This window comes from Balaenoptera ricei, chromosome 6 (genome assembly GCF_028023285.1).
Source record: "Balaenoptera ricei isolate mBalRic1 chromosome 6, mBalRic1.hap2, whole genome shotgun sequence".
NCBI lineage: Eukaryota > Metazoa > Chordata > Mammalia > Artiodactyla > Balaenopteridae > Balaenoptera > Balaenoptera ricei.
In genome coordinates, this window is record NC_082644.1 from 107,826,481 (window position 1) to 107,846,765 (window position 20,285).

The following is a 20,285-nucleotide window of genomic DNA, read 5'->3' on the forward strand; positions in this document are numbered from 1 at the left end:
GCTTTTCAAAAGTTTGCTTTATGCCTCTTCGCTTTTACAAAAGATCTTACAAGAGACATGTTTTCATTAACCTAAAGAAATCCAAAGATTTTAGCTTTTATGAAAAAAGGTAATTGCTTCTTTGCTTTATGGCATTTCAGCTTATGAAAGGTTTCACAGAAAAGCTCTATTTTCGGATAGCGGGGGAAACCTGCACTAAGTGACAACTCTCTATTGACTGAGTCAGGCTTTTTGAATTTTAAAATCTTAATCCTCATACTTAATCTGAAGGCTAGCGTAATTATCCCACGTTGCGAATGAGGCGCAGGGACTTACAGAAAGCCTTGTGGCTAGTAAATGCAGCCAGGATTTGGATCCAGTCCGTGTGCTGCTAAAGACCCGGGCTCTTTCCTTCTCCCACCCCCGCCCAACAATGCCACCCTTCTTGACACAAGTGATGGCATCTGCTTGGTGGACTCAGCCCCCATGGAGCCCAGGACACAGACAAATCGCAGCAGAGCAAGTGGTTCATTTGCAAATTCCAGCTTGCTCAGCTCAGGTGGCCCAAGGTCCCCAGTGTTAGCACCTCTGTCTGACACTGCTTCCTGGCAGGGAGGTGCCCTGCCTGCTGGTGTGAGAAACACTCATTAAAGCCTCTGGTTCAGATGGCAGGAAGCAGCCCACAGCCAGCAAGGAGGTTCAGTTCTCCTGGGAAGGCTTCAGACGAATCAGCACAGAGCTGCATTTCTGTGTCCCCTGCCCACCCCAGTATCCAATACATACTAAATGACATGCCAAAGTGGAATTCCAGGCACCCTCTCCAGGTGAGTGAAGGAGGGATGTAATGATCAGGGCAAGTTTTCTCATCTCAGGAGGAGAGATGACAACACTGCGAGTTCTTTCTTTGCAGGTCCCAGCGGTGGCGGGATATTTCTAGCTGTCTGTGCCTTGCAGAGGAAGAGCAAATTACAGATGTGGACAGATTTTGCACTCAGAATAGTGAAGCGACCTGCTCAAGGGCCACAGCTTGCTAAGGTTAGGGTGCAATTCTCATCCAACCCCTGATTCTGTTCCGTGTTCTTCCTGTTACCCGATTTTGTCCCTCCTGCCTCCCTTCTAAGGCCTGTCCAGCTCCTCTTTCCTCTGGAGCCCTCCTGAGCCTTCCCGAGACCCAGTGTGCCCAATGGTGCTCTCTACTCTGTGCCCTGGACGCTCTGCTCACCTTTAATAAATGTGTCTTCCCCGTGTCTTTGGGCTTCTGGACTTTCCACTTCATTCTCTGGAGTGACAACCAGCAACACTGACAGGTGCTTTTGTTTAAAGTCTGGTAATGGTTAAGTGTTACTCTTTTGCCCAGGTGCACAGCCAGTGTGCTCAGCCTGGGGATGCACCATTTCTTCACTTAGGGATCTGATCAAAAGCCACCTCTTGTGGTGTCTAGGCTCAATTATATCCCCCCAAAATCCATACATTCAAGTCCTCCTCACCCGCAGTATCTCCGAATGTGACTCTATTTGGAGATAAGGTCTTTAAAGAGGTAATTAAGTTAAAATGAGGTCATTGAGGTGAGCCCTATCCCAATAGGACTGGTGTCCTTATAAGAAAGGAGGATTAGGACACAGATACACAGAGAGAAAAGACCCCCTGAAGACACAGGGAGAAGATGTCCAGCTACAAGCCAAGGAGAGAGGCCTCAGGAGAAACCAATACCTCAGTCTCAGACTTCCAGGCACCAGAACTGGGAAAAAATGCATTTCTGTTGTTTAAACCACTCAGTCAGTGGTAGTTAGCTATGGCGGCCCGAGCAAGCTAATATACGTGGGGAGCTCCTCCTGACTGCCAACAGAACCCCTCCTCACTCCTCCTTTAAGAGACATCTTTCACGGCACTGTTACCGTGTTCACTTCCGAATCTCCCCCAGTGCCGATGCAGGTCATGTGACTGATGCCCAGTGGGTCTAAATGGAATCCACTTCAGACCCTCACTCATGGCGGCAGTTTGGGCAGTTGTCACAGATGACAAGGGAGCTATTTTGTGACTGGGCCCCTTTCCTAGTCCCTGGTTCTGCAGCATTTCAACAAGTAAGCCACCGCCGGCCGAAATTCCATTTGTTTCACAATGATCACAAGCTAGATGAAAAGAAAGGGGCTCCAAGTTGGAGGGAATGGGGAGAACAGAGATGAGCATGGATGAGTGCAAAAGGAGAAGGTTTTATTATGGGAAATAGAAGAAAATCTGCTGACTAATGTGTGGGTTTTAGGTTAATGGGAACTTACAATAAGGGGCCCTCCATATTGGCTGGTGTAATCAGGAAAGACTTCCTGAAGGAGGCAGCATTTGATCTGAGTCTAGAAAATCGAGAGGAAAATGAGTGCTTGGGTGAGCGTGGTTGGGATAGAGGAGGACTTTTTAAAGAGTTTGGTGCTTTTTAAATTTTGAGTGCATGTAGAGCAGGGTGAATAAGAACACAGTACTTAGAGTCAAAGAGTCGGGGTATCTTGTCTCTTCTTATTTCAGCATCGTTGACTTTTGGGGCCAGATCACTGTTTGCTGTGGGGACTGCAGTAGCACTCACATGTGTTATGACACTCAGAAATGTCTTCAGACCTTTCTAAATGTTCCCTGGAGACAAAGCCACCTCCATTAAGAACTACTGACTTACACTGCTGTTTTGGACCAATTCCTTGCCCTCTCTGAGCTTCAGTTTTCTAATCTGTACAATGGGGGTAGCAATTGTGGATAAAATATGTGGCTGACACAGAATCTGTTAAGTGAAGGTGACTTAGCCTCAGTCTTTTTAAGAGTGGATCTGTTTTCATTGAATAAAGTTGAATGTGGAATCCCCAAATATGAAACAGGTGAAAGCATCACTGCTCTGGCAGAAGCAGGGTGGATAGACCCCAAGCCTGCCTTCTTGCTCTTCCATGATGCCTTCATGGAAACCCTGGAGACACAAATACAGAAAACCCCCAGATGTAGCTCGTGAATGCCCTGGGAGAGTGGAGTCTGAGAGACTTGGATTTGAATTCTAGCTCCTTCTCTGTGGGTCCCTGAGAGAGTTGATAAACCCTAGGTGCTATGAAGGCATGAGCCCTGTCTTGTTCACCCCTGCATTCTCCATCATTCTTCAGAATACCTGGTACATCGAGAGCAGGGCTGGGACTAGGGTGAGGCCAGCGAGGCAGGCAGGCCTTTGAGGAGGCACGCCCTCTCAGGTGAGGACCCGGTCCTCGCGTGACCGGGGAGGGAGTGCTTCCTTCATGGTAGGTGCCTCCTTTGCTTCACTCTACTCCAGCCCCTGAGCAAAGGCCCTCAGTCAATAAATTGTTTGATTCATCAATTAACCCAGTTTCTGCACCGTTAAGATGGGGATGCTAAAATCTGCTTTGCCAAGTAATTTTAAAGTTAGATAATACATTTAAGCAACCAGAATAATGTCACATAGCAGTCAGGGAGGGCTACTGCTAATTTGCTTCATCTGTCAGATGGATCAGACAGACTACAGAGGCTGAAAGTTCAGGGTATTTTCAGGAAACAGAAATCCAGCACAGCCAGAGCCAGTAGGGGAGAAGCCAGAGACAATCCAGAAAACTGTGGGTCTGGACCATGCAAGGCCACGAGCTCCAGACACATCTTCTGTATTGCATGTGCCCCTGCACCAGGTCTGAGCCTGTGGAGGTGGCAGGTGGGCCAGCACTTACCTCTCTCTAGGCAGCTGGTGGTTGGGATTGTGGCGGCAGCGGACGCTGAGGCCGAAGAGCTTGCGGGCGGTGCGCTGGATCTTCTGCCTCTGGGCCTCCGCGGCGCTCTGCAGGAGCTTGTAGCGGTTCTGCAGGTCCCAGTCGTTGCCCCAGTGCTGATGGATGCTCCCAATGCTCAGGAAGTGGTTGCTAGGGAGACGCTTCATGAACGATTTAAACTCATCTAGCAGGAGACAAAGGCCAACAAGGCGGGCTGAGCGTGACACAGCCCCCATCTGAGGCTCAGATGCTTAGCCCCACCCACAAGCAAAGCAGGCGCACAATAAAGCCAACTTGTTGGTGGCCTATAAGCATGGCACTAGCCTGCTCCACTCCTAGCAGGCCGTGAAGAGGCCACTGTGTTTTCATTGACGGGTCTTTTACTTTGCTACCGCAGGTGTGAACCTGCATCCCGCATCCTTGCTTCAGACAGGGCTGCCCAAACTTCTGTCATTTGAATGCCAACTTTATGACATTCACATATCACTTGTACTTATATTTACCTGTAACTTATCTTTGAGTCAATTAAACCAAATTTTTATCCAATCCAAGTAGAGAATCACTATCAAATGCCCTCGGTAGAACAGGGGCTATAAAAATAAAGCTGTAAAAATAAATATAATGAAAATGATATTAATAAATTCTAGCCAAACGCTGTGGCCTGCTAAATGACCGAACCCCTGCGCCTGCTCTCACTTTGAAATTTAGGGAAGGAGCAAGTGATAGACGTGAAAGGATATTAGCAGCAACTGAGACATTCTCTTTGATGTAATCTTCAGGATCGACAGAGAACTGACGTCGATCACCCTCCCCACTGTGTGCCCCACTCTCATTGGAAGCTGCATGTGTGGACCACCTTACATCAAGTCACATTTTGGGAAACTCCAGCTTAACAGATGGGGACGAACTCTTGGGTCTCCTGGGTGAAGATTTCTGCCTCAGTTTATAATGTTGAGTTTCAGTGTGTCAGCATGTGCTACAAGGTGACACAGCCTTAGAAATTATCTAGGTCAGCTTTCTTGTTCTACATTTGGAGAAACTGAAGCCTCGAGTGGGAATATCATTTTCTGAAGGTAGAACAGTCCATGAGTAACAAGAGACAGGACTAAAACCTGAGCTGTTGTTTTCTGATCCAATACCTCCTACTCGACCCCCCACTCAACTACTGGGAAAATTAAAAAATTAAGGGGTTGATCATTTTGCAGCAAAAAAAGGCTAAATGGTTGGAATATCTATCTATCATCTATCTATCATCTATCATCTATCTATCTATCTATCTATCATCTATCATCTAGCTAGCTAGCTAGCTAGCTATCATCTGTCTATCGATATCTGAAGCTTGATACTTTCCATAAAACCTACAAGGAAATTTCACGTATATTAGGCATTCTTTTTTTTCTAAAAAATGCCTTCAAAGCTCTCGATAAGCACGAGGGTCAGTCTTAAACATCTACAATATATAAGTGATTTTATAGCAAACGTACGAGGTCGGTGCTTTTAGTGCCCCCTTTTATAGAAACTAAGACACAGAGAAGTTAATTAACTTCCCAAGGTCACACAGCCAGCAAATGGTAGAATTAGAACTCTAGAATGGCTCCGAATCTTATGCTCTTATGTAGCCTATTACACTTACTCTCAACACATAAAGAGGATCAGTGAATTGAGAGGGAAAAAACTATATATTTTTTAATATATTAATATCTTTTATGTTAAGGTGCTGAAACAGGAGTCTCTGACTCCTCAGGAACCTCGTTACAGACAGTCAGACATGCTTGAGTTCAAACTGATTCTTGACCCTTGGATGGCTGTATATGTATTGGATGGCTCAATGCCTCAGTTTCCCCATCTGTCAATAAGAGCATCTAATTCAAATCTTGAGGGACGCTGTCTGCCTAAATAGCTTTCGATACCCAGAAGGTGCTGAGTGGATGGCTGTGTAAGACTGGGAGGATCACACACGACGGTACTGATGGATTTACTCAGGGGGCTGGCTGGGGGCAGGGGACTGGCCCTAACGACGCTGCTGCTTTGGCCAATCCAGCTCTCCCCGCCCCACAGCTCATCCTGCAGAGGGCTCTGCTGACCTCGGAGGAGCTAACAGTCCTTTGAAAGAACCAGAATTTGGGTCAGATACGAACACCTAATTAAAAAGTGAAAATGATTTCATTTTCTTGACTGAAAGTAGAAGGGTTCCCTCCCAATAAAGGAGGCGTAGACCCCCATTTATGTGTGTAAACTAGGTCCTATGTGACCACTAACCCTCGAGCCATGAAGGAATCAATGGCTTTGACCTTTGGCCAGTCATTAATTCCTCCAAATTACTTGGGGCTGAGCCATTAAGGTTATGGGTTGCAAAGGAAAAGGAGGAAAGTACACATGTACAAGCCACATACACGTGTGGATGGATGGCTTTGTTTTCATGGGTACAAACATTTCAAATGCATGAGTGCAGGATATCTAGAGGAAAGGTGTGCTTTTGTGGAGAGACAATTGTGACACAGAAATCATTTCTGGGGCCTTTTCAGCTTACCCTGCAGCATCTCAGCTTTCTGCATTTCCTCCCCCACCTACCCACTCAAAGTGGCTTCTCTTCCTTGGGAATGAGGATTCTGTGCTAGGGATCCCTACTACTTGTGCACCCAGCCTACTACACCACCCCCCTGCTTTTTAGCAATCAGTAGAATCTCTTTTTCAAAAGCATTTTATCAAATGCTTCTTTTGTTTGAGGCCAAATAATCATCATAATGCATTTCCATCATGAACCTCTCCTCTTTCATGGATTCCTAGGATTTTAAATGGACTAATGGGTGCAGGTTCCTAAGGCATCACAGCTCCACTCGATGACCCCGTGAGAGCAGAATCATGGATGCATTCTGCGCTCCCAGAACTGGTGGGGAGCCTAGAGATCATGGAAACCAGTGGTTTTCAAACACAGCGCTCTACAGCTCAGCCTTTATCTGTGGTACACAGTGGCTCCAAGGTAAGATTTTGTTTGATCAAAGGGTTTCTTGGCTAAAGATTTAAATAAATTCAAATATTAAAAACACAAACATGTCCTCTCATTTATCAGATGAGGGAACTGAGGCCTGAGGGTGGGTAAAGTAGAATTAATAAGTTACAAAAGCTGCTATGAGCAGTGGATTTGGAATCATGCATTCCATTACCAGCGCTGTCATTTACTAACTACGTAACCCAGGGGAAGACACTGGGTCTTGGCACGCTCCCTCCTCTAGAACACAGGAATATCACTACTCACTTTAACTCAATCTATTAATGTTGTAATAGATTTAAGGGCTATAAGGTTGTGTTAAAAACAGAAACGCTCTCTACATACGTCCATTTATTTAACAGATCTCTGAGCACATATTAAATGCCAAATATCTACTTGGCATCTCTTTTTGGAAGTCTCAAGGGTTCCCAAGCTTTTCATGTCCCAAACTGAGTACACAGTCTTCTTTCCAAACCTTCCAGGGTGTTCTAGCTCTGTGAATGGTACCAGCATCCATCAGATTGTCTAGCAAGCATACCTAAAAAAAGTCCTTGGAGCTCACCTCAACACCCTTCCCTTCAACTCTCAGAGTCAATCTACCATCAAGCCCTGCTAATTGTTCCTTCTAAATACCTCAGCATCTCTGCACGTTTCCCATTTTTACTACCTATACAACCCCTGTAACTCACAGGGCAACCATCTCTCTCCCAGGCGCCTCCCACTGGCCCACCTGCACTCACCCTCTGGTCTCTGCACACACTCAGGTACTGAGACTCTCCCTCGAGGTGGCCTCTCCTGACTCCCTGGCCATACCGCCCTCCAACGCCATGAGATTTGCTCACAGGAGCTCCTCGCTCCTTACACACATATGATTAGCATGTCACTGTTCTCTGCAGGGTTACATGATTGCCTGGATTGCCCATTAACTAGAAGCTCCACGAGGCAAAAATCCAACTCTGCACCTCACCTACTTTATGGCCTCGGGTGACTGATGCTCCTCCCCTGAAATTCATTTTTCTCAACCACAAAAACAGGAAATAGCTAAGTTACCTGAAAAGTGACTTCCAGCTATGAAAGTCTGTGAATTCGTTGGATATCTATAGCAATATCTACCTATGTATGTACATATATATAGATATATACATACCCATATTTACACATATATGTGTGTTCATTTATTTAGGGAAACAGGTACACACACGCACGCGCGCACACACACACACACACACACACACACACACACACACACAGACTCAGGAATCAGTACAACTAGCTTTGACTCCCCTCTCCAGAGGCTTCCTGTGTGCTATGACGCATTATTCTCTCTGTCGTCTGGGTACCACAGAAGCAATACGTCATAGGACCACAAACTTGATTATGTTATTCAGTATTCCACTCGCTGGAGAGTTACTGAGTGCCTACTCTTTAATGGCTACCAGGATGGCTCTGGACCCTCCAACGTGAAAGACTTGGGGGTTCACTGAATGTTCCCCTCAGCCATACTAATTCCACTGAGATTATTTTCTCGACTTGGCATGGCACCATTCACGCAGTAGTAGCATTAGGCTCTCTACCTGAATTCTCCAGGTCCTTGTAAGCTTCGGCCCAAGACTTGGCCATGTTGGCCAGCGTGTACTCCATGATCTGGATGTCAGTGATGGGGCAGTTGCACTGCGGGAACTCCTCGGCACACTGGCATCTACACTGGCTGTTCTGGCACACGTATTCCCCCTCACCGTTGCACATGATGTAGCTCAAGGCTGATTGGACAAATTTCTCTTGCAGATACTGAGGGAAGATGATCTGAAGACCTGATTGAGAATAGCAAGGAGGGGAAAAGGAAAGGTTAGAAAAGGTGTTTCATTAACAGTTTCGAGAGGTGATGCGTAGGACTCCGAAGCTGCTAGCTTTCTCTTTGTGTATTGTAACCAAACTATTTCTGGGCCTGCCTAGATCCACACAGGGCATAACTGGCGAGGCCTCCAGTTGCCTTGCTTCTAGTTAAACTTCTCAGGTCATGACCTTGGCCATCTCTGCACTGCGTACTCTATTCCGTGATATTAGGACTGAAGCTAGAGCCAGATCTGTTAATATACCTTTTCCATTTTGGGAGAAAACCCTTATTGAAAGCACAAGATTGCTGTTTATTTTTCCTTATTTCCTTCTTTTCTTTCCTTTTCCTTTCATCTAATATTTATGAACCCTATTTATGAAGCACAAGTCCTGAGCTAGGCACTAGGTCTATAGAGATACAAAAGACATGATCTTTGCCCTTGGGGAGTTTATAATATAATCAGCAAGGGTAGACATGGACACACATCATCATAACATAGCTCTACAGACCCAGAGCAGAGGCGGCCGTACGAGGTAACTGGACAGCAGAAGGCTGCAGATAGCATTGCTGGGATAGCAGGGAAACTTCTGCAGAGGAGATGATATTTGGGCTGGTTGAAGAGTGAATGAGAGATCATTATGTAAAAAACAACAGGAAGCATACTCTAAAGAGAGGGGTAGCAAGAACTAAGACCTGACATGTCTGGGAGTTGCTGGTGAATGAAATGAATTTGATGGGTGGGGTTGCAGTGCTGGAGGAGAACGGGTTTTAGAAAAGGGCAGATGCCAGAGTGCAAAGGTCGTTATTATATGCTAAGGAACTTGGACTCCATCCTGTGAATAATGGGAATACTTTGGTAGTTTCCTGGGTAAGAATGATATAAATAGAGTTATATAATTTAACAGGACCACAGTATCACTCACACATACACATAAATATCAGTGGAGAATGGCATCAAATTAAATTAATTATCTCTTCTTTGCTTAAAAATGAAGAAGGCAAAGCCCACCAAGAGGAAATGAGTAGCTCATGGTTATAAGATGAGTCCTGTTGACCACATCTCATGATTTTTTCTCTATACTTGACTAATCAAAGTCCTAAGCCAGAGGGCCAATGATGGAGAAGGATTTATCTCGGCATGACCACCCCTCTTGTACCTATGAAATGTCAGCACAGCAGGCCATTGCCTATGGTGCCCAGAAAAAAGGACAACTCTGGGCTAAATTAATTAATTCAAGCACTTTTGCCTGGGACATTTCTCTCCACCTCATTTGGAGCTGCCAACAGTTTTTGCCACCAATGCATATTGGGGTAATGGTTTTACTACCCACTGCATAAAAGAGAACTGTGCTATTTAAATTTTTTTCTCATTCCTGCTTCAGGGACATCCCTAATCCTACTCATCAGGGATCTGCTGAATAAACTCAGCATTTCTTTCACTCTTGACTTCAAAGTTGTGTTTCTAGATTTTTATCTTTGTTTCTCTTGCTTTCAAATTATTTTAAAAAAACGAAGCCCATCATTTCAACCTGTCTTCATATGGCAGCTAAAAAAAGACTATTTTCAGAGGGGCCTTGTGAAAAAGAAGACTGTGCTTCTAGTATGCCTTCTGGTAGGAAACCATAACACAGTAGTTAAGAGCTGGGCATTACTAGAGTCAGGCTTCTCTACTGATGACCTAAGTCATCTCAAGTTAGTTAGTCAACCTCTCAAAGGCTCCACTTTCTCTTCTCTAAAATGGAGATACTTTTAGTACCTACATCAGAGGGTTACTGAGAGAGCTAAGTGAAATAATTCTTGAGAATTGTCTAGAACAAGTCCCTGACGCATAGCAAACAAACAAATGTGATTTATTCCTATTTTTGATGATGATGATGATAGGGATGTCATTTCTCTGATTAAAATTATTTTAAAAGTTTCAACAGAAACTTCAGGATAAACAAAGGAACAATAGCTGTGAGTATCTAATCAGAAGCAGAAAATATCCAGAAGGCAGTGTTTGGGTATTTGGAGAGTTTCCACAAAAAAGTGGGGTTTAGAATTATGTGTTTGTTGAACCAGCACTGTGGGAGGGCTATTCGGAAAGGTGGATCCTTTGTCAACATGCAGGGAAGACGTTCTAACAGACAGAGCTGAACAGCCAGGGGCGCTGATCCACCGCAAGGCTGGGTGAGCGCCACCCCAGTGAGCAGAGGGTCCAAATGAGTGAGTCACTGCTCAGAAGGGCTCCTGTACGGAGGGGTATGATGCAAATACCAAAAGGTAGAGCACACCAAATCAAGCAGTAAAGTCCTTCTAAATCAAGTCTCTAATTCTTTCAGAGTATGCATTATTGAGTCACTTTATCTGTAACACCATTTTCACTTCCAAAGCAAAATTTATTTTTAGCTGATCCCAATCCCCTATAGGCATGAGTCTATGGATTGGGGTTAAGTTTCTATTGCTTAAAGAAACTCTACAGACTATACTCTCCGTCCTACTTTTCTAGCTTTCTCATCATTTTCTTTCTCCCCCTTTGTAGGGGATAAAATATTCTATTCTTGGTCCCAGCCCAAAAGGAATTTGGGGAGAGCATTTTTCAAAAATTACATTAAATCATTTCTCCATCTGGCAAGGATACAAAAGGCAGTATTACCTATCCCATTTAATGCAACTGAAAACAGATGAAGTTTGGGGTTGGGGGGTTTCTGGGAGCAGCTGAAACACAAAACTGGTTGCTCTTTAAAAATGGAAACCCAGAACCTGCCAAGCTGTCTTTGAGGCGGAATCTCCTGGGCAAATTTGAAAGAGAATAATGAAGACATAGCAATTAAAAAGCACTTTTCTGCAAAATGTCATTACTGTTTAAAGTTACATAACCATTTCTCCAGCAGTGGAGGTTCACATAGCAGTCACCGGCAGTGTCGTCTCCCAATGACCTGTGTCCAACAAAGAGGCCCATTGCTGAGCACCTCCTACATGGGCGCCTGAGTCCTGCCGGCTTCAATGGGAGCCATAAATAATTTGGAGGGGGATTTGGCCTGGGGAACCACAGTTTGAAAGATATACAGCTGCCGGCTGGGGTGGAATCTTCTGTCCCCAGAGTTCCCAAAGATATACACACACACACACACACGGAAAGGAAAACTGAGAAAATGAGAGAGAGAAAAAGGCCACCCTTGGTGCCAAGCATATAAATTTGGCCTCACAAAACCCAGGAAGGCAAGAGTTGAAAGTTCCATTTGCACAGCGACTCACCCATGCTAAACATATGGAATCTGCTCACCCGCCCAGTCTGGTTATACTTAAAAAAAAAAAATCTTGTTGTACTTTAAAATGGAACGTTCCACTGTTCCACAGAGGGCACGATGTCGATGTGGGAACCCCCATGTCAGCTGCCTTCTCTTTTCCTGATTTCCGCCCCATCTTCCTCAGTCCCCCCTCCTGCCTCACCTTCAACACGCATGTCGCACGATATCTTTTGTATTTTACGTACAGTCTCTGTGTGCTGTCACACGAGAGGGTACCTCTATTTCGTTGACCGCCTCCTTCCTCTTCTCTCCTAATCCTCTCTTCTTTTTTTTCAGGACACACGGTCATCCTGCTCTTTTTCAGTCCCTCTTTTGTGCCAGTCTTATTCTTTCTACAGTCTCTGCACTTGTCCTCCCCTGTGCCTAGAATATTCCTTTCCCAGATCTCTGCCTGGCCCCCTCGTCCTTCCATCCAGACTTGCCCAGACCACCCGAGTTAAAATGTCTCTTCTATTTGCTTCACAGAATTAGTTTCTGAATGAAATTATCTTATTCATTTGTCTTCATCTTTGTTCCATCTCCCCCATTAGACAGTGGGCTTTAGGGGGACAGCCCACTGTCTAATGGGGGAGATGGGCTTTAGGGGGACAGAGGCTTATCTGTCCACGACAAGCCCCCAGAGTGTAACTTAAGGCCAAGCCCGGTGGAGGTTTCAGACTCTCATTTGTTGAATGAAAGAAGCATCCTCTTTCTCATCCCAACTGAAGAGAAAGTTGTCCCTAAAACCTTTGAGGCCATTAGAATTGAGGACATGTCTATAGCTCCACAACTATAGTAAAAGACTCAGGACTTAAATCTGGGAATTCGGACTGAATTCTGAAACACTCGCGGTTCCTTCCGTGTCTCCAGTGGGCAAGTGTGGAAACTGAGACGAATGCCTGGCTTGGGGCCTCTGTGGTACTTATGGCACAGAGTGGCCTCTGGGAATGTCTTAGCCCCTCTGAAACTCAGTTTTCTTGCCTGTGAAGTTAAAAATCCCAATAACCACTTTCCAGGGCTGTTGAAAAGGGTAAACGAGGGGGAAAAAGGCATAAACAGCACTTTAGCAAACACCTGACTCTTATGGGCTGAATGTTTGTTCCCCTCCCACCCCAATTTCATATGTTGAAACCCTAACCCTGCCCCCCCTTGTGATGGCATTAAGAGGTGGGGCCTTTGGGAGATGATTAGGTTTAGATGAGGTCATGAAGGTGGGGTCTCCATGATGGGATTAGTGCCCTTATAGGAAGAGGAAGAGACGGGAAGGCATGCACCCTTGCGCTCTCTCTCTCTTCCTCCCTCTCTCTCTCCCTCTCTATCTCTACCTCTCCCCCTCCTTCCCTCCTTCCCTCCCTGAGCACACACTACGAAAAGTGAGCACACAGTGAGAAAGCAGCTGTCTACAAGCCAGGAATGTGCCTTAATTGGACACCAAATCTGTTGGCACCTTGACCTTAGACTTCCCAGCCTCCAGAATGGTAAGAAATAATGTCTCTTGCTCAAACCACCCAATCTATGGTATTTTGTTATAATTAAGTGTTCAATAAATGTTAGGTTCCTCCATTTACACCCTATTAGAACATAATCCATTACCTGGACCAAACTTGAGCCCTTCTTGGAAAAAGCCTTCTTGAGTAGCCCCATTTGGGCTAGTAGGAAACATGCCAAGAGTGCATTTTGTCTTAATAGCGTTATAGTAATTATTGTAGGTGTTCATTATTATCGTTCCATTGTTTGTACTTCAATGAATTTTCCTTCCTTCCTTCCTTCCTTCCCTCCCTCCCTCCTTTCCTTCCTTCCCTTCTCCCTTCCATCTATCTTCTTCTTCTCTCCATCTCTCCTCCCTTCTTTCCACACATATTGCTTAAGCTCTACTGGGTGGCAGGCACTGTGCCATGGATATCAGTGTGAACAGAGCAGGCAACTCCCTGCCCTCGCTGACCTCACAGTTAAGGAAGGAGACAGACCTGTAAACAAGCTGCTTGGAGGCAGTGAGACCAGTGCTTTAGCAGAAGCACAAGATTGCTCGGGGAACACACGGGAAGAATACCTAGCCCAGCATGGAGCAGGGGTGGTCAAAGACTCTCTTCTAGAGGAAGCAGCATTTAGGCTGAGACCCAACGGATTAACAGGAGTTAGGGGATGGGAGATCCACAGGAAGAGCGTTCTAGAAAGTAGAAACAGCATGTGCAAAGGCCTCAGGAAATATTACTCTTTCCAACTAAGAACCAACTTAGCCATCACCTTTCTTTCTGATTAAGGTTCATCTTTTTTTGTTTGTTCATTTACTTCCAAGTTCCCTAGAGAAGAACAACTTCCGGCACCTCAGAGAAGATCACAACTCTGAAGGGAAGAATGACACAGAGCAGAGATCTGTCAGCTCATTAGAGGAACAGCACTTCTTACAACAACAAAGGTCAAGGATCCTGGTCTCTTACAGGCAGGGAGTGAACCTGAGATTCAGAAAAAGAAAAGGCGGCTCACTGTGCTGCTGAGTTTCAACCATTGGGGGGCGCTAAAGTAACAGAACTTTCAGGGTAACCTTACATTGGATCCCTGGAGACCTTTGAGGACATTGTCAATATTGCTGTGTAAAGCAGGCACCTGGTTCAGGTGAGCTGGGGAACATTTAATGTCTGGAAAAGAGGACACTATCAACAAAAGCCAAGGTGCTCCTGAGATCTGGAGATTATAATCCAACCTTCATCCCTGACCCTGCTCCTGCTCCTTTGCTGACAGGAACTCTTAGCCTCTTTCTCCTTCCTTCAACAAGCAGTACCTGAGGAACTGCTGGAGGAGATGTTTCCTACCTTCTAAGGACACAGAAGTGCTACCTGGAGATTCAAAACTAAAGTTCAGAATCCAAGAGACAAAAGCCTTAACTGATGATTAAAAAAAAAAGTTGCATGATGTCTGGTAAATAGTAGGTGTTTAATAAATATATTTCAAATATTGAATAAGTCAGTGATCTATTATGAAGATGAAAGAAAATAAGCCTGGGCACGATAATTATGGAAGACTTTGTGATGTGCATAGGATGTGGGTAGAGTTTTGAGACACGAGCCTGGTCTCAGTAGATAAAGAAGGGCATCCCCAGTGTTCCATGAAGAAGGCATACGCTGCACAAAGTTGGGTCAGTGTGTGCATACCTTGTATCAATCTAAGTCTTGTTCAAGGCAAGAGCTCTATATCTTCCTTTTGTTTCCCTCAGCTTTGTTTTATTTTATTCTATATCCTAATTACCTAACACAGTAATATTTTTGATGGATTTGCTCTTTTCTGACCTATTTCATTAAACATTAAATGCACGATCTCTTACAGTGCTAAGAGGAAGAGGGAAAAATACAGGTTCTGTTTTGGTTGAGTATAAATATTTTTCTATCCTGTTCTTGCATCAGAATGGGGCCCCCTGTAGATGTCTCTGAGCCCTATAGGAGTCCCAGCTGTTGTCTTGTACCTGCTAAGTTCTGTTTGTCAAATTCTGTCCATTTCTGAAAAGCACGAGGTGAGGAGAACGACAACGAGGACTGTACCTTATGCAAAAAGTCAGCCTGACCCCCTTCCTGTGAAAGCCCAGGGATTTCAGATGGGCAGATAAAGGACTTTATGGTTCCAGCAGTCATTCTGAACCTCAGTGTAATGAAGGCATGCAGGTCAATTACCCATCTGTTTGTGCTTCTATTGCCGTGAATTATAGTATCTATCGCTGACAGCTCATTGGAGTGGAATGGAAATAAGACGATAATTCACCGGGTGAAACTGTGCAGAAAGGGCAAAAAGGCTATGATCTCATTCAGAAGCTCAGCCCTGTCTCCATGACGGGTCATTTGCACTCTGGGAAATGAAGAAAGGCAGCTAGCTACCTGCGGGGAAAAGTGGGTGGGTTCTGGCTCCCCCTTCTGGATAGAGTAACCTTTTGTTTTCCCAGGTATCATCATCTATCCTGCGGGATCTTGAGGAGTAGACATGGAAATCTTGGAGGAAAAATACAGGGAAACGATATTCTGCACAATAAAATGAAAACCTTTTTAACTGGCAGAAGTTTTGAGGGGTGAAACAGGTTGCTTTAGTAGGTAGAGGGCTCCTCATCACCGGCAGTATAGAAAGGGGACCCTGTAGGGACGCTCCAAAGAACCTATTAATGCATATTCAGTGCCCCTCCCTGCAGTGTCCCGCCTTTGAAAAAATTACACACTCCCACCCTCTGAACTCAGATAGGTTCCCATGACATGTTTTGGTTAATGAAATGTGCAAGTGATGTTTGCAATTTCCAAAACGGAGCTATGAGAACCAACACGTGGATCCATCGGGTTCTCTTTTCCCATCACCACAAGAACAACCATGTTCCATCTAGAGGCCACCGCTGTTCTCCAGATAAATGCCTTCTTCATCCTGTGAAGCAGAATCACAACTGACTTGTGATGATGTAGCCTCAGTAAGAAATGAGTATTTACATTTGCCAACCACTGAGATTCAGGGATTGTTTGTTAGCACAACATAACCTAGCCTATACTGATGGATACAGGAAGTGGCAAACTGGGGCCCATGGGCCTATTTTCACAAATTAATTCTATTGGAATGCAACCACACAGACTGAAGTATTGTTTACAGCTGCTTTCACATCACAGTGGAAGAGCTGGATAGTTGCAACAGAGACTGTGTGTGACCCACAAAGCCTAAAATATTTACCATCTGGCTCTTTACAGAAAAAGTTGGCCAGCCAGTGTACTAGTTGATCATGAAGATTCTTTCAACCTTGATTTTCTGAGTCTATTCTGTGCTGGTCTTATTTCAATTATTAAGCAAATAGGCGTCTATTAGGTGCCGGGTACTCTTTCAGGCACTGGCGAAAAGGCAAGGAACTAGAAACAAAATCCTGGCTCTCGTGGAACTTACCCTTCAGTGAGGCAGACAATCAGAGGAGGATTTAAACTGGCAAAGGGGATTGGGGGCAGGGAGACTTCTAAATGACAATTTTAACTTTGAAAAAGAGAATATGGTCTAAACTATGAAATCGCTAACGATAAGGAGGCCAAAATACTTTTTTTCTCCAACATAATTTTAAAATTCAATTTCATAAAATTGCAACATGAAGATGCCCTTGAAGCTTTAAGAAGAGGCTGAGTCAATTTAAACCTAAGCTTCTTCATAGAATTCATGATAAAAACCAAATGACACCTCTAAGACTCTGTGTCACCTGATCCCTAGATCAGCTGATGTCTGCAGATTCTCTTCTCACCTAACTCCCTTTTTTTGCTACATCCTGTACCACTACCACCTCTGTCCCCCAGATGCGCCAAGTTCTCTTTGTTCAAATTTTGGCTCCAGCTCTTATTAACGGCATGACCTTGGGAAGTTAAAACTAAGAGGCTTAACTTCTCTGATTTTCAGTTTCCTCATTAAAGCTTCCCATGTAGGGTTTTTGTAAAAGTTAAATGAACAATTTTATATCTTGATTGTGGTGGTATCTTGATTACATGATTGGATATGTTTGTCATATTCATAGGACTGTTCACCTCAAAAGGGTGACTTTTTTTTTTTTTTAATTTATTTTATTATTTATTTATTTAGATTGCATTGGGTCTTTTGTTGCTGCACACGGGCTTTCTCTAGTTGCGGTGAGTAAGGGCTACTCTTCGTTGCAGTGCACAGGCTTCTCATTGCGATGGCTTCTCTTGTTGCGGAGCACGGGCTCTAGGCACACGGGCTTCAGTAGTTGTGGCACACGGGCTTAGTTGCTCCGCGGCATGTGGGATCTTCCCGGACCAGGGCTCGAACCCATGTCCCCTGCATTGGCAGGCGGATTCTTAACCACTGCGCCACCAGGGAAGCCCAGGGTGACTTTTTCTGGATGTAAATTATATCTCCATGAATGGGAAAACAAAATCAATTATGTAACCCATGTGAAGCTCTTAGTACGTGGTAGCTATCCAACTAATGTCATTTCCTGTGCTCACCCTGTTTTCTATTGCTTTCTCTGGAAGCCTTTGACAATCTGAGGCATTCTCTCTGTGGGCAACCAAAGCACCTTGCACATACTCAAATTCTAATAGAACACGTATTGCATCATACTATGTGTGTCTATATTCATGTTCCTCCTGGTCTGTAAGCCCCTTGAACGCAAGAGGCAGTACCTCATTCACTCTCCACTTCCTTGTTATCTGGCACATTAGTGGGTATGCAGAAAATGTGTTTGAATGAAGGTGAACTTACTTAGAGAGGATGTGCTTCACAGAGGACCGTGCTTCTCTTTTCTGGGCTGAACACAGCCCCCCTCTCGAGCCATCCCTCATGAGCAGGACCTGTACCACCTTTCCCAACATCATAGCTTGAAACCTGAAGCTACTTTAACTTCAGCTCAATAGTGAAGGGGACAGGTGCTCAGAAACATCGGAGTGAAAAAATGCACAAATTGAAAAAACATCCTAAGAGAACAATGATGCTAAAGGCCTTGACCACTAATTTCAGCACATATTTTGTTTGGGATCCATTGCTACAAATTATGATTCTTGAGAACTATAACTGCCTTTTCATTCTTTCCATGCTATCAAGCACAATACTAGATCACAGTAGGTGTGTAAAAATAAAACTGTTCAATTCAGCCACTCTTAGGAAAGTCCTTTCACTCACCATGTTATTGAGGCAGGCACTGCACTAGATGCTAGAGATACAGTAATGAATAAGACGGTTTCTGACCTCAGGGGGCTCCAGTTGGGTAGGAGAACAAAATTCATAAATGTACAATTAAAATAAAATATACACACGTTTCAGCAAAAAGGAATAAAGAAAAGACCTCTACTTTTGTAAGAGTAGAGGAGTTTGGAATAGTTATTGTGGACAGGATTGAACCCAAGTGAAATTATAGTCCAGCATTTGCCAAGTTGTATAACACAGAATCATAGATCTGCAGATGTAACCAAGATCAAATACATTCAGGAAACTCTGTGTATTTAATCCAGCTCTTGAGACTCCTAATACACATTAGCCCAGTTAAGGCACTGAGAAGTCCTGCAGTAAATAAGTGTGGTTTATGTTATTTAATCCAGTGTTTCAGTATTATTGAGCTTTTGCTACATTTCTGTTTCCTAACAAACAGCCTCCAAATCCCAGTGGTTTACAACCACAAAGGTTTATTTCTTGCTCATGTTTCATGCTGGCTGGGCTTTGGCTCTGCATCAGATGTCTTCTTCTTTTGGATCTATACTGAAGGAGTGGCTTCTCTCAGGTATATGCCATTCTCATAACAGAGGGAAATACGTAAAAGCCAAGCCAGGCAATGTCTCCTCAAGTGTCTTCTAAGATGAGGCGTGCATTATATTCTCTTACATTCCACTGGCCAAAGCAAATCATATGTCCAAGTGCAATGTCAACTAAGTGGGGTGTATACATCTCCCACAGGACAGCATTGCCTGTCACATGCAATGCACTGGTATCTATAATTCTCTCAGGGAAGAGAGCGATGCAATCATGCAACCTACCACAAAATAAACTTATATTTCCACCAAAGCTTATTTTTTAAAATTTAATTGCCATATGATCCAGCAACTCCACTCTTAAGGTATATACTCAAAAGAATTGCACAGAAGTATTCAAATAAAAACTTGAACACACTGTTCATAGAAGCAATATTAACAAAAAGGTGAAGACAACCTAAATGTCCATCAACTTATGAATGGATAAACAAAATGTGGTCTATCCACACAATGGAATCTTAACTCAGCCATAAAAGAATGAAGTACTGTTACATGCTACAACATAGATGAAGCCTGAAAACATTTTGTTACATCAAAGATGCCAGAAACACACACAAAAAAGCATATTGTATGATTCCAATTATATGAAATGTCCAGAATAGGCAAGTCCACAGAGACAGAAAGCAGATTAGTAGTTGTCTGGGGCTGGAGGGAGTGGGGAAGGGGAAATTAATTTTATTACATTAAATTACCTTAATGAATATGGAATTTCCATTTGGGATGGTCAGAAAGTTCTGGAACTAGATAGTGATGACAGTTGCACAACACTGTGAATATACTCAGTGCCCCTGAATTGTGGATTTTAAAATGTTTAAAACATTAAACTTTGTGTGATATATATTTTATCACAGTAAAAAATTAAGATTCAAAGCAAATTGATTTGACAGTTCAAATAAACTTAAATCAGTAAATATTTATTGAGCGTATACTACAAACTAAACACTGAAATAAGAAGTGAATAATGAACACATTAAAAAGGATATGATTCTACTTTCAGGGAATTTAATTGCAATTTAGTAGAAATATGAACAATTGTGCACATGAAACGAGGTAGAATGTATCTAGAACACAGTAGAAGTGCATGGAAAGTGCTACATTTGCAGGGCCAAAGAAGAGCTTAATTCTGCCTAAGATGTATTGTAAGAGAAAAAAATAAAGATTGACTTAATAATCTTAAAAAATAAACAGGTACCGTGTTTAAAGAGAGTCAATGTATAAATT

At 43.8% G+C, this 20,285-nt stretch overlaps 1 protein-coding gene across 3 annotated transcripts in view; it reads right to left on the bottom strand.

The window, feature by feature from the left end:
- The window catches only part of BRINP1 (BMP/retinoic acid inducible neural specific 1), a 513,527-nt gene that overhangs the window by 22,314 nt on the left and 470,928 nt on the right, over window positions 1-20,285 (bottom strand). For all 3 annotated transcript variants that reach the window (XM_059926552.1, XM_059926553.1, XM_059926554.1), the window contains 2 exons: window positions 8,283-8,519; window positions 3,681-3,903 (listed from right to left, as the gene is read on the bottom strand). In XM_059926552.1, coding sequence (XP_059782535.1) covers window positions 3,681-3,903; window positions 8,283-8,519 — 460 coding nt within the window. The remainder of the gene's footprint in view (window positions 1-3,680; window positions 3,904-8,282; window positions 8,520-20,285) is intronic.